This window comes from Medicago sativa, chromosome 2, assembly GCF_051527215.1.
Source record: "Medicago sativa cultivar Bolivia chromosome 2, Bolivia_mono, whole genome shotgun sequence".
NCBI lineage: Eukaryota > Viridiplantae > Streptophyta > Magnoliopsida > Fabales > Fabaceae > Medicago > Medicago sativa.
This window is the reverse complement of record NC_140750.1, coordinates 68,125,922-68,141,051: the sequence shown is the minus strand read 5'-3', so window position 1 is coordinate 68,141,051 and position 15,130 is coordinate 68,125,922. Positions and strand designations below refer to the sequence as shown.

Below are 15,130 nucleotides of genomic sequence, written 5' to 3'. Positions count from 1 at the left end.
TTGAAAGTGGTTTTTTGAAAACATTATGGTCACACATGTTCCTTCTTGGAGTGAGATCATGAAACCATTATGTGCTGGAACCGAGAGTATCTTATGGCGGATTTGTCTAGGGGTTGGTTGAGTGAATGATTATGTTCCAAATCTTCCTCTTGTTCAGCTGTGGTTGGATGTTCCTGATAAGAGATCATATTATTTTATGATGTTGTTTTAGCTTTCACTCTAGTGTTTGTATCTGAGAGATTCATTAATTTTGTTATCGCTTAACTTAAGTATTTCTTGTACTCAAATATTTATATATGTTTGACTTTAAGCTTGGGTCGTGTTAGTTGATAGCTGAGGTGAGATTGAGATCTGACCAGAATACAATTTTGGGTTTAAAGGCAATTTTTTTTAAGCAAAGTAGAAAATGAATTAAAAAACGAAAAGGAATTACAAGCTGGGGGGGACAAAAACCTGACCCAAAAAACTACGGAATCAAACCCTAACGGGTGATACGTCAAATCAGTACACAAGTGGTAAAGAAAACAACTCTAAATAACACAACTACGGACAGTCCAGCGAACCCACGTGTGGATACGAAACCGAACTGCAAAAAAACGCATAATGAGTGTTTAAAGTATCAAGGTAGGCGTATGAATCGTCTGCCAACACAGAAACGATCCAACGTCCAACAGCTCCCTAATCATCAGCAAGCCATAACGCCCTTTCGGGCTAAAACAATCTGATCGAAGTCCAGATCATGGGATGAACAAACGACAGTATTCAGTCCACCTACGACGCACAAAACAACCGCGGTGGATGAAACAGTTCTGAAGGTGTGATGAATGACTACTACCGCTAACCAGGGCCGTTCCTAGATATTTACAGGCCTTAGGCATAATATGAGAAAAGAGCCCCTTACATAATACATCATAATTTTTTTTAGCTCATTGTTGTGATTTTATCATGTCTTGTTTTCGTTTTTTCCCTGCTTTTTACTACCAAAAAAAGAACAAAAAAAAAAAAGAGTGGGCCACATGATCCTAAATTCGTCTCACATGATTTAGCATAATGATATAATTTAAGGTTTTGGAACCTTTGAAAGACAACATTAAGATTAATTTCTCTAGTAGGCTTATTTTCAACTAAAATATAATTTGTTTTGTTATAAAATTATCCCAATTTCTTGGATAATAAATATGACCAATATATTTAATATTAGTGAGGCACATTATTAGAAATAAAGGGCCCAAAAAATTATTACAAATTTATTTGATAATAATTTTTTTGGCACATTATTAAGAAAACCCAAAAAATTTATAGGGAGGGTGTATATAGAAATATTTGTATATAAGGGGGTATACATAGCAAATTGAGACAAAAGGGCCTTAAACATTAACAGGCTTCAGCACATCCTTTCAACATGTTTGGGCCTTTTAGTAAAGTTTGCTATACACACACCCTAAAAACCAAATATTTCTATATACATCTCGTATCGTAATTTTTTTAGGGCCCCTTACCGGCGAGGGCCCTAGGCCGTCGCACCCCTGGCCTATGCCTATGGTCGGCCCTACCACCAACACAGAGTGTTTACGCACTAATCCCTTTCAAGCGACATCTAGCGAATCAAGTCCACACAAATGAAACAGAACATAATAGAACCAGATCTTAAACATAGAATATCCACATTTAAGATTAACAACAAACAAGGATCCAGCACAAACCACCACCAACTTCATCTTCCTGGGAACAAACAGAAACGTAAAAACACCACAATACCGGTTGCACAATACATCCACGAGCACAAAACAGCCGCCGAAACAACAAAAAACTCAGCAACACCGCAATAGTTCAAGAACAAAGCAGCAACGATCTGATCGAACACTGAGGAAGGCCGAAACTACAACAATCCACAAACCTACAGATGAACATAATGGCGCCGGATTTGAGAAACACCACTGAAACCATCGAAGGCCAACAGTAAGACCCACGACTGAAGAAACAGTGAACGCAACAACAGAACTCCATGAACAAAGTCACAGGAAATACCGAGAAACTCATTTTTCCGACAAACCACCGCCAGAAAAAATAGGAAGAAGGCGGTGTGGATTGTAAACCCACTGTCACACCACCATCACCAACACCTACATCTTGACAAATCAAAAATTTGGATAAAAGGGGGAAGGCGGTTTGGTTGCTTTTTTAGTGAGAGGTCAAAGAGAAAGTTTTAGTGAGAGAAAGTCCTCAGCCCAAATATAGGTAATCCACCAAAAGGCAAAATGTTTTTGCTTAAGGTGGAAAATAAAAAAATCAGAGTGGTCAAAATGCAAATGAATATAAATATTTGTGGAATTTTTTAAAGTTGATGGTGTGCATGTACACACATGTACACACCCTCACCCTATACCGGATTTTCCCACACTATAATGGATTTTCCCCATCGTCGGCTGCATGACTGCACCAATCTGTGATTAGCGTGCATTACTTAATTTGTATCTTTATAGTTACTAACAACAAAATTGACATTCTATCCGATTTTCTAATGTGTTTAGTTGTCTATAATAAAGATATATTCCCTTCGTCTCAAAATAAATTATTAAATTTGATTTTGTGCTATATACTTTGACCATATTTTCCTTATTTTTGGTCAAGTTTGACCAAAATTTTCTACTATTATATAAAGACAAATTATAACATATAAAATGTTGTTTGATTTGTTTTGATGAATATTTTCAAAATATCAATTTTTATAATTTTTGCCAATAAATAATTTAAGATATTAAAGGTCAAAGATGTCCATTGACATATAAATATTAAGTAGGTATAAAATATTAAGAACAAATTTTCACCAAATATAGATAAATAAAATAAGGACAAATATTCTTCAAAAATAAAATAAATAATAAGGACAAATATTAAAAGGGATCGTTCCTGCTCACATGCATTTTTTATTTTTTAATCACCTGAATATATGCCACTAACTTTCGGTGATGACCCCCTCAATAAAAAATAAAAAACTTTCAGAGAGGATAATATATATTCTTTTTTTTTTCTTTGACAATGTGTGATGATTATCTTAGCAACTGAAGAACCAATGTGGGGAACGATCTCAATTATACAAATCGATCTAGCAAGTAAAATATATGATCTATTATGTTAACATGAGTACATGACCAACAAATTTAGTAGAGCACATTGTTGGAAAAAAGTTCATAATACAACAAACTCACAATTTATAATAAAACACAACAATAATAGTACAATTATGTGCAATGACTCATTCAGCAACAAGTTTGTAATATTCAAACTGTTGAAATTTAAATCAAACCTTGAAGCTTTTCACAAAAATTATCAACACAAGAAGACTCTAAATTCTCACTCAATAAAAACTTCCTTAATTCATTATGATTTTTTCTCACTTCTCTTCCAACTTCATTCTCATCATCCATCACAATTTTCACAGCTTCACACACACTTTCTTTTGTAAACAAACCATCTTCATCACCTTTCTCAACTTCTACACCAACCTTCATCTTTTCACTCATCATTCTTGCATTCATAATATGATCAACACCTACACGTGGCAACAAAACCAACTGACACGTGTTAACGAGTGCCTCGGTTATGGAAGCAGCTCCACAGTGTGTTATGAAACATCCAACAGAAGGGTGTTCTAGAATCAACTGTTGTTGAATCCAACTTCCATAAACAATCCCTTTTCCTTTAATCCTTTCATTGAACCCTTCTGGTAAAGCTTCTTCAATAGATTCAAATCCATTAGGTGGCTTTAGTGCTGCAAGAAATGGAAAACCTGTTAACTCAAGACCAAGCAACAACTCTTGAAACTGATTTTTTTCTAATGGACCTTCACTTCCATATGCACAAAAAACCACGGAACCATGCTTGAATCCCTTAAGCCATGATTCCCATTTTTCATCTAAAGTTGTTTTTGGTGTTTCAGGTAATAGGGGACCTGAAAGTAGATAAGGTTTTCCATAAAAATTTCCAAGAAATTCAGCATATGGTTCATCAAGTTCTTTGCAGCCTTTGAAACCAATTGCATCAGCTAAACTTGTACCTATGTGCAAACGATCGTATAAAAATACACCACTTCCGAAGACAAGTTTCCTCGATGAAGATAGAAATTGAAGTTCATGTTGATAAAGCTTGATGGATGAATCAGGGTACCCTGAAGGTGGGTGCTTGAGATCATCTACAGTTAATCCTTTTCCTTGGCTATGTCTTGGTCCATTCCAAAAATAAGATATTGAAAATGGACTAGTTATCCAATATTGAAGACTTTTGATACCAAGTTTTTGAGTCAAGTTTGGTAGCCAATATTGAAAATCAAAGAAAACTATTTGTGGGTTTAGTTCCTTAAGAAGAAGTTCAATTTGTTTTTCTGTTTGATCCATTGCTGTAGCAATAAGAGGGACTAAAGAAAAGGGTACATCTGAAGATGTTTCAGCACCAAAGGGAAGACCATCAATATGAGGAACATTGAGAGGGACAAAGGTGATGAGGTTTGGGTTAAGGTTGAGATGTTGTAACTTGGTTTGTGTTTTTTTAGGGATGAAGAATGATATTTTGTGACCTCTTTTTGCTAATTTGTTGGAGAGGTGAAGATATGGGGTTAAGTGTCCCATAGCAAACCATGGAAACATTGCTATGTGAAGAGGAGGAAGAGATCCCATGGTTGATACAAGAATGGAATGAACTAGGGACAAAGCTATACAACTATATTGCAAAAAAATTGATGTAAAATGAAAATTTTGTAGTGTATGTTTTGATCAATAATGAGCTTGGCAAAATCACTATGTAAGCTATTTATTAGAGCTTCAACAAAATTATACTAGTACCATATTGTGATTTTGCTAAACATATAGCATTTCCAATTTAAACATGCATTTAAAAAATATAATTTCATCTAAGTAGGCAGGTTGGCCTAATCTCTATTGAAGAAAGACAATAAATATTATAAAATTGAGGGGCCACTTTTTGTCACTAATTGGCATATAATAGTTCTTGACAATTAATTATATCGCCTTGCCTGATTCGTGGAGATTATTGTATAATTGTTTTCTTTTTTTGGTGAGAAAGCAGCATACTGATCGATACAAGACGATTAAAGAAGTCTTACTGATCAAATTTCATAATCAATTTAATTGTAGGTGCAAGATTTTCTAGTTTATTTTATGTCTATTGATTAATAGCATTTGTCCGCATGATTTCAGAAATGTAAACATTTTCGGAGTGATTGAAGAGAAATATTATTGATGGTATTATAGTTTATGTTTTGGCTGTGTTATGAAATATAGTATGTTCGAAATAAGAAATGTTTTGAGGGGGAATGGTGTTAATGTAGGTGTCACTGTTCAAAAGACACAAAGATCCATTTTAAATTTAAGAGTGTTATAGTACGGTGTTGTTGGAGACACTAAGTGGAGGTCTAACTTTGTCAATATGTGATGTTCACTGGACACATCCTTTTAGTGGTTTCTACAAGCTTAATGTTGTTGCAGCAGGTCCGATAGCGGGCGTAAGTAGGGTATTGGTGTTGTGGTAAGAGATAATGAATGTTTTGTAGTTGTTGCCGACAAGTCTTTTCATTACCAGATTCAAAGGTTGCAGAAGTTTTAGCTATGCGGAAGGGTTTGGAATTTACAAACGACATGTCTTTTAGGAGTCTTATAGCATAATTTGACGCTTCTAAGGTGGTCTTGATGCTGAATGCTCATCAACAATCTTCGACATATGGCGGCTCTATTATTGGAGATTGTATTAGTTTCAGTGTTTGTTTTCGAAGCTTAATTTTTTTGCATGTTAGGCGTGAACCGAACCAGACTGCTCATTATTTAGCTAAGCATGCTCTTCATAATTTAGATTGCATATGGATCGAAGAGACTTCACCTTGTATTTCAATAGTCTTGACTTTTGATTTATTGTCAAACTTTCGTTAATGAATTTTTCTTAACGTCAAAAAATAAAGATTAATAGTGTTTGATCTCTTCTTCAAACTTTAGCCGTTAACACTTTTTTTTTCCCCTTTTACTTGATCTATGAATGATGGATTAGGCTCAATTTTGACCCTAAATTATCTCTCCAACTTATTTTTTTTCTTTCTCTTTTAGTTAAATAAGAGATATCCACATATGTGTAATTGCTTTTTAAATATTTTTATGATTTCCTTGTCTTAGCACGACGATGTTTGCTTTGATTATCCATCTTTGTGTGATATTTTTTGTTTTCCACCTTACTGCAGTGTTTATCAACTTAGTGCATATCTAATCATTGACTTTGGTGTCATCAACGTTAGATATATGGATGCACAAGTATTTTGTTATTTATAGTATTAACATGGATGTTGTGATTTTATTCACAGATTCGTCTTTTTTATTTTCTGTGACTTTGACTTTATATTATATCAATGTATTATTTCAATTTGAATGAATCCAATATCATTTTCTTTAGTAAAAAAATACAAAAATACATGTTTGATAATCCACCAAATTTGGTCAAGATACAATAAAATTTTCCATTTTGGTCTGTCTATTTTAGATGTTTTAATTTTTGTATGGTAATTAAAATTTAACGCAGATAACAAGAGCCTAAATTTGAGCCTATGTCAGGTCAAGACTTACCAAGCAGTCATGTGGTAAGATTCTCCGTCACATTAACGCCTCTTGTGTGATTGGGTTTCTAGAGGACCAAAATATAAAAAAATATTAAATTACCGGGGTAGATTTTTTTTTTTGGGGGGCTATTTCCAAACTTCACATATATTAGAGGCACTATTTCAACAATTAACCCATTTTTTTTTAAATAGAAAAAAAATCTAAACCGGTCAAAATAAAAATCGTAAACCGATAAAAAAAGTAAACCAAAAATTGCACAAAATTAAATATTATGAAACGTCTTTTTTTTTTGAAACGGCATAATATTATTAACCGACGAGCCCGTGCGAGGAGCACTAATAAGCTCGGGTGGAGAAAAAAATACAAATAAGGGGAAATCGGTTGTCAATCAATCACCAGACACGAACAAAAACCCCTTTAAAAACCATCCAAAAGCAAAAAGCACAGCCCAAGGAAAAATGACGCAAGAATATACAATTGACGGAGCCCAAGCATACCCCTGCGTCATCTTCTTATAAGGCACTCTCTAGGATTCCAAGTCCACTCATAAAAGAGGAAGGAAGCTATCTTTAATCTACTCAACGTCCACACCCACGAAACCGCTTTAATCTCATCCGCTATCTCCTCTACATTCTTCTCCTTGTTGTTGAATATCCTAGCATTCCTTTCCTTCCAAAGCAACCAAATTGTGGCGTCTTTGGATCTTCTATAATGAAACAACTCAAATTGGACTTTGGATTCCTTTTTCGAAATCAAACCGAACCAAAGTGCATATGTATATATACTTTAATACTTATTTATTTATATTTTGTCAAAAAAAGAATAGTTATTTATTTATAAGTATAAAATACTGCGTTAGTCCATTATTCATTGGTTTTTTTTAATTTTTTAATAATAGGTTTAAAAATGAGCCTATGATAAAAAGACAAGACTTAGATCTAGACTTATTTATCAGGTGTCAGTTATGTAAAGCTGAGCTCGACCTATATATCTTATATATAGTTAAGAAATGTAATTAAATATAAAAATATGTTATATATACAAAAAGTGTCCTTCATCATATGAGAAAGCGAAATTAAAATAATTGAAAAATGAAAAAAATAACAAATAATGAAAATCATAATAGAAAATGAAGAATTGTCCCCGGAAACTTAGTTTTGACAAGAACAATATATTGTAATATGCAGTGATTAAAGTTTGAACACGGAACATTTATTTATTCACCTTAAATGTGAATTCTATCAACTAGATTATTTGTTAAAAAGATTTTTTTTTTGACAATAAAAAGATCAATTTTTATTAATATTATAAATGATATGTAATTTAAAATAAACATATTGAGATGGATGGAGTATAAACTATATTAGAGCTTCAAGAAATTGTCTCATAAACTTAGCTGAGTTGATTAGGAAAATATAAAATATATACAAGAGTCGAGATTCAAACCCCATTCACCAAAGAGCTTCAAGAAAATTACCCAACATTTTACAAAACTTATCAACGTCACCGATTCATAATCCACTTAGAACTTACTAGTATTACACATGTAAGTAGGTATAGATGATGACATTTTTTTCCCCATTCATGGTTTGGTACGTTGGTTGACTCTATCCAAAAAAGACAAGGAAAGTTTCAAAATTAGGGGCCACACTTACCTAATGGCCTCTTTTTACACCAATTGGCTGACATGCAAAAGTTCTGAAAATTAATTTTTATTGTATAATTGTATCATTGTATTCTTTTGGTGAGAAAGCCACGTAGTGATAGAAGACAATGAAATGAGTCAAACTAATCAAATTTGTTAATCAAACAAATCTTGTACCCAAGATTTTCTAGTTATTTTATGTTTTATTAATACCCATTTGATATTCTACTAACTATCGTCACCATATAGTAAATTGCTCCATTTTTGTCTATATTTCTCAAATGTTTTAATTTTAGCTGGTTTATCAATTAATAGTAGGATTGAAATAGGTTAGACTTTACGACAGATATCTACGACTTAACTTACATCAGGTCTAAATTTGATCAAACTCTTTTATAGAAAAGTATTTCAATTTTTTAGTTCTTCCAAATGAGGAGGGTTTAGTATTATGATGTAAAGTTAACCCCCAAAGCCCTCCGCTTTCATTTGCGGCTGTTTCTTCGATTCGCTCATTCCTTTTTTTCCCAAGTCTTCCCCTCCAAACTCGCAAGCAAAGCCTAACAGTACTAGTCTTTTCGGTGTATCAGTGACTTAGGTAGTTGTGCGTTATGACAAGTATCTCAATTTTTTTCATACATAAAATATAGTTCACGGAGCTCGTAATTTTGTTAGGTCAAAAACTTTATGAATTTCCAATTTTGTACTTGCAAAAATTGCAAATAAGTAATTAAAAAATTCATGAGCTGTTTTTGTGTATTTTTACTTCTTTTGTGGCTGTGTTTCTGCTTGTGTGAAAATTTTCTCATGGTAATTTCCCTTAACACTTGGTTAAACAAAAGAAAAGGACAATCCAATAAAATTTCCATGTATACGTAAGTTCTACACATACAAACCTAGCTCTACTCACCGTTAATAAATTTAGTACTATTTAGTGATTACTTTCCTTGACAACAAAATGGAACTAACTATTTTATTTATTTTTGAATAAGTTGGTGAAACCAACTAGGTTGCATAATATTTTGTAGTATTCTCTGTCCTTTTCATAGGGATATGCATCAGGTCCACAATTTTCATGATACACCAAATTTTACCAATGAAAGAACCTAATTAACTCTCACTTATATATCTATATCTATGTATGTATTATATGTGGTATCATATGTATAGGTATATGATATTTCTGCCATAGTTTATTTCATTACTTTCAATATCAACAATGGATGCTCCTTCTCCTTTGCACATAGCAATGTTTCCTTGGTTTGCTATGGGACACTTAACTCCATATCTTCACTTCTCAAACAAATTAGCATTAAGAGGTCACAAAATATCATTCTTCATACCTAAAAATACACTCAACAAGTTGCAACATCTCAACCTTCATCCAAATCTTATTACCTTTTTTCCTATCACAGTTCCTCATGTTAATGGTCTTCCTCATGATGCTGAAACTACTTCAGATGTACCCTCTTCTTTATTCCCTCTCATTGCTACAGCCATGGACCAAACAGAGAAGGATATTGAACTTCTTCTAAGGGAACTAAAGCCACAAATAGTTTTCTTTGATTTTCAATATTGGCTACCAAACTTGACTAAAAAACTTGGTATCAAAAGTCTTCAATACTTGATATGGAATCCAATATCATCAGCTTACCTTGGAAATATACCAAGAAAAAGTCAAGGAACATATTTAACTAAAGATGATCTCAAAAAACCACCTGCAGGGTTCCCTGATTCATCCATCAAGTTTTATTCACATGAACTTCGCTTCTTAGCTTCGACCAGGAAAATAGAATTTGGCAGTGGTGTTTTATTGTATGACCGCGTTGACATAGGCACAAAGTTTTCAGATGCAGTTGCTTTCAAAGGTTGCAGAGAAATTGATGGCTTATATGCTGATTATCTTCAAACTGTTTTTGGAAAACCTGTTCTGCTTTCAGGTCCTTTATTACCTGAGGCACCGAAAGCTACTTTAGAGGAGAAATGGTTAACATGGCTTAAGGGATTCAAACATGGTTCAGTGGTTTTTTGTGCATATGGAAGTGAAGGTCCATTAGAACAAAATCAATTTCAGGAGTTGTTACTTGGTCTTGAATTAACAGGTTTTCCATTTCTTGCAGCACTTAAGCCACCTATTGGATTTGAAACAATTGAAGAAGCTTTACCAGAAGGGTTCAATGAAAGGATTAAAGGAAAAGGGATTGTTTATGGAAGTTGGATTCAACAACAGTTGATTCTTGAACACCCTTCTGTTGGATGTTTCATAACACACTGTGGAGCTGCTTCTATAACCGAGGGACTTGTTAACACGTGTCAGCTGGTGCTGTTGCCACGTCTTGGTTCCGACCATATCATGAATGCAAGAGTGATGAGTTCAAAATTTAAGGTTGGTGTGGAAGTTGAGAAAGGTGATGAAGATGGGTTGTTTACAAAAGAAAGTGTGTGCAAAGCTGTGAAAATTGTGATGGATGATGAGAATGAGATTGGAAGAGAAGTGAGAGCAAATCATGCAAAAATGAGAAACTTCCTCCTTAGCAACAATTTAGAATCATCATGTGTCGATAGTTTCTGTCAGAAACTTTATCATTTGCTCTAGTATTTTTAGTTACAATGATAATGAATCTTGCTAATTCAGTTTGTTTAAGAATAAGAATGCTCTATCAATTTCTGTAGAGAGTAAAGAATCTTTGCACTCTCATTATAAGCAGTTTAATAAAACAGGCAAGTTAGAAATACTCTTGATTTTTACATGAATCCCATCAGATTGATCAAAATACACATATAACATATTAATACTTTAGGCTTAACATAGCTTAATTTTGGAACCTAGGGATTAAATCTCAGTTATACTACTAAGATTGATCCCAAAGTTTTATACAAGTTTAGTTTCAACTTATATAAACAGAGGAAAAATGTTTAGGCCATTTCTATATGATATTATATCATATAGCCCACTTGTTAAAGCCTTTCAAGTTCTGGATTTGCTTCTAGGATCCATAATTAGTTATAGGGATCCATCTGACTTGATATTTTGGAGGCACTTCAAGTCGGATAAGTAAATTTAAAGAGAACCCCCCACCCCCACCCCCATTTCAAAATCTGTTATGGTTTGGAAACTATGCACATTTGGTAGGTCAAAATATTTTTACAGGTAAATGTTAGTGACTCCTTTGTTAGGGGGAATTTTTTTTTTTTTTGTTAGAAAAGAGAAAAAATGTTGAACCTTCTGCTTAGTACTCCTCCAGCGTCCCAACCTATTCATTATACGACAAAAAAAAGGGCACCATGGTGCATTAAAACTCCTACATACACAGAGTCTGGGAAGGGATCCTTGTTTTTTATACAAGACTGTTTTCAGTCTCAGGAAAACAACTTTACCGTTGCTCCAAGGTTCTCCCTTCTATTCATTATACGAGAGACTACACTAAATGTCAAATTAACTGCCAAGGTCTGATGCGACTCAAGTAGCAGACTAGAAATGAATTTCCTAACCTAAGTTATAGATACACATTGGAATGATCGCATAGTTGCAGACTATTTACCTTGTGAAACTATACGAAAATATTTGGAGTCAAAATTGATTTAGGTCAACTATACTATAATGTAACCAAGTAATTTTCACCTATATGAGCTACAGTTAAAAAGATTGGACTTCGAACTAGGAAGATTAGTTCAATGTCTTATATGAATTCAATCAGATTGATCAAAATACACATACTTTAAATTTTTGGTTAGGACTCAACATTATTTTTTATCAGAACCATACAATGATTAATTACATTTGAATACAGTTTCTATTAATTAGGAAATCACCTTACTAATTCTCGAAGCTTTTCACAGAAACCATCAACATAGAATGACTCCAAATCTTGGTTTAATAAGAGGTTTCTCAGTTTATCATGATTACTCCTAACTTCTCTGCCAATCTCATTTTCATCATCCATCACAATTCTCACAGCTTCAGAAACACTTTCCTTAGTGAACAATCCATCTTCTTCACCCTTCTTCACTTCAACTCCAACCTTCAATTCCCTACCCATAATCTTAGTATTAGTGATATGATCACCATCTAAATGTGGCATCAACACGATCTGACAATTATTTATCAACCCCTCTGTCAATGAACCTGCCCCGCAATGTGTCACGAAACAACCAACAGACGAATGTTCCAAAATTAATTGCTGCTGTATCCATCCACTATGAACAATACCTTTTTCCTTAACCCTTTCTTTAAACCCTTCTGGGAAAGCATCTTCGACCGTTTCAAACCCAACAGGAGGTTTAAGAATTGCCAAAAATGGATAACCTGTTAACTCAAGCCCTAACAACAATTCATGAAACTGCTTTTGTGATAATTTAGATTCACTTCCAAGTGCACAATAAACTAATGAACCATCCTTGAATCCTCCAAGCCAAGAACCCCATTTTTCATCTAAAACAGTTTTAGGTGGTTCAGGTAAAACAGGTCCCGAAAGAAGAACAGGCTTACCAAATTCTTGTTCTATGTAATCAACATAAGGCCCTTCAATTTCTCTACACCCTTTGAACCCAATTGCATCACTTAAGCTTAAACCATTATAGATCCTATCATAGAAAAAAATCCCACTTCCAAATTCCAATTTTCTTTTTAAAGCAAGGTGCTTTGCTTCATGAGAATAAAGATTAAAGGATGAAATAGGGAACCCTTTTGGGGGTTTCATAATATCAAATTCAGTCAAGTTTGTACCTTCACTCATTCTTGATGGAGCTGCATTATATGAAACTGTTGCTGGACTAACAATCCAGTATTGCAAAGACTTTATTCCTAAATTATGAGCAATTTTTGGTAACCAAAAGGTGAAATCAAAGAAAACAATATCCGGGTTTAGTTGAGTGAGAAGAAGTTCAACTTGAGGCTGTGTTTGATCCATAGCTGTCATGATGAGTGGACCTAAAGAGAAAGAAACATCTGAAGTGGTTTCAGCACCAAATGGAAGACCATGAATGTGAGGAACATTGAGAGGGTAAAAAGTGATTAAATTTGGAAAAAGGTTGAATTGTTCTAACTTGGTTTGTGTTTTCTTGGGGATGAAGAAAGAGATTTTGTGTCCCCTTTTGGCTAATTTGTTAGAGAGATGAAGATATGGAGTTAAGTGTCCCATTGCAAACCATGGAAACATTGCTATGTGCAAAGAAGATGGTGAATCCATGACTGAACCTATTGCAATGTCTCTGTTTACTTCCAAAGTTTGTTCTATTACTTACTTTCTCACACGTTTTCCATGTAATAACTTTCATGTACTTTTTTCTCTTGAAATCTTATCTTATCCTTGTCTTGTCCCTCTCTCTCTCTCTCTCTCTCTCTCTCTCTCTCTCTTTATTTTTTATTTTTTTATATAACTTTATCTCCATTTTTACCTAACTTTCATAATTCCTTTTTCTTTTCCGCTTGAGAAGTAACAATTCTTTTGTTTTTATCTTTTTTATATGGACCAGTGTGGACACTCCATGCAGATTGTTTGTTCTTTTTATTAATGTGTATAAATTATAAACAATAGTTTTTATAAAATTTTGATTTTAACTAAAATTGGTTTGATTTTTATTAAAATTATAAATATGGATTGGCCTGAGTCCAATTTTGGCTTTGGATTGATGAGTCCAATTTCTTCTTACATGGATGAAGGGTAATTGATGTGTTTATTGGTTGACTAACTTTGAAAATTGCTTTTTTTGACATAAAAACTTCCTAAAAACACAAGTAAAGTACTGAATTACCCCCAGCGGTAGTAAACTACCGTTCACATAACCGGCAGCAGTTAACTACAGCTGAGGTAAGCAGTAGTTAACTACCGCTAAAGCCAGCGTAGTTAACTGCTGTTGTGTTCCTGGTTCAATTTTTAGCAGCTTTCTCCTTTCATTTTTCCCCACATTTGTCCATGTTTTATACACACCATTTTGAACAAATTTTTTCACTCTTTTTCATCCAATTGCAAATTCATCAATATAAAAGGTACGAAAATAATATTTAACATGATAAAAATATAATGCAAGAAATAATATAAAAGGTACGAAAATGTCATAGAAATACGAAAATGTCACAAGGTACGAAAATGTAATAATAATAATAAATCACCATCATCATAGTCAAACTGTACATAAAAAAACCTAATGATAATCAACCCTGCTGCCTACGGTGCCTATGCCCCCTACGCTGCTTGACAATCCTATACATAAGGGCATGGAGACCAGTGCTACCAATCTGGATCATCTCCTGCACAAGCTCCTCTTTACTCACGTCGGCGCTCATGGCCACAACATTCTTAGCTATCTGCACGACATCCTTGATGATCGTTAGTGTGTCAGACATCTCTCTCGCATGCTCATCCTCTATAAGCTGCTCCCGGTTCACCGGCCTGGGATGAGATCCTTCATCAGGTGGGATAATCTGAGGGTGAGAGACTTTGGCATACCAAGCCATGTAGCCAGGCTGATGCTCACACACTCTCTGACACCTCTGTCCCCAATCAGTGTAGAACCACAAACTGGGGTCTATTAACACAGTAGCTAGTATCTCCTTAGGCATCTCAGGGACATCTGACGAATGTCTGGGGATGTACTGTATAAAGCCAAACTGCATCTTAACCCGCTCAGGTAAATGACAGTACACCCTTTCCTTCCCGCACATCAGCCATCCTGAGTAAGTGACAATAAGCTGAAAAGGGCGCATCTCATTGTGACCATCATATGTAGACCATCTCACATCATCCACCTCTAAGCGATCCAGCCGTGAGCAGTAATGGTGCACAACTGTATGCCCTCTGGTAGTAAGCCAACTCCCCGCACATGGTCTCTCCGGCTTCCAGCTTTTGTTTTTCTTCCTTGGGTACGGACCTGG

At 34.4% G+C, this 15,130-nt stretch overlaps 1 protein-coding gene and 2 pseudogenes across 3 annotated transcripts; 1 reads left to right on the top strand and 2 right to left on the bottom strand.

The window, feature by feature from the left end:
• Nucleotides 1–3,107: 3,107 nt before the first annotated feature.
• Nucleotides 3,108–4,846, bottom strand: LOC146950031 (cyanidin 3-O-galactoside 2''-O-xylosyltransferase FGGT1 pseudogene; annotated as a pseudogene). The gene has a single exon (XR_015027419.1). The product of XR_015027419.1 is annotated as a cyanidin 3-O-galactoside 2''-O-xylosyltransferase FGGT1 pseudogene (transcript).
• A 4,338-nt stretch (nucleotides 4,847–9,184) lies between these two features.
• LOC146950030 (UDP-glycosyltransferase 79B30-like) lies at nucleotides 9,185–10,991 on the top strand. Its single transcript, XM_085745997.1, has one exon. It carries the CDS (start codon nucleotides 9,476–9,478, stop codon nucleotides 10,850–10,852), a length of 1,377 nt encoding a protein of 458 aa, XP_085602123.1. The 5' UTR covers nucleotides 9,185–9,475; the 3' UTR covers nucleotides 10,853–10,991.
• A 917-nt stretch (nucleotides 10,992–11,908) lies between these two features.
• LOC146950029 (cyanidin 3-O-galactoside 2''-O-xylosyltransferase FGGT1 pseudogene) lies at nucleotides 11,909–13,515 on the bottom strand (annotated as a pseudogene). The gene has a single exon (XR_015027416.1). The product of XR_015027416.1 is annotated as a cyanidin 3-O-galactoside 2''-O-xylosyltransferase FGGT1 pseudogene (transcript).
• Nucleotides 13,516–15,130: the final 1,615 nt, after the last annotated feature.

What these genes read in the sequence shown, in the direction of transcription:
- LOC146950030 (XM_085745997.1), top strand. Translation starts at nt 9,476, where the DNA reads ATGGATGCTCCTTCTCCTTTGCACATAGCAATGTTTCCTTGGTTTGCT.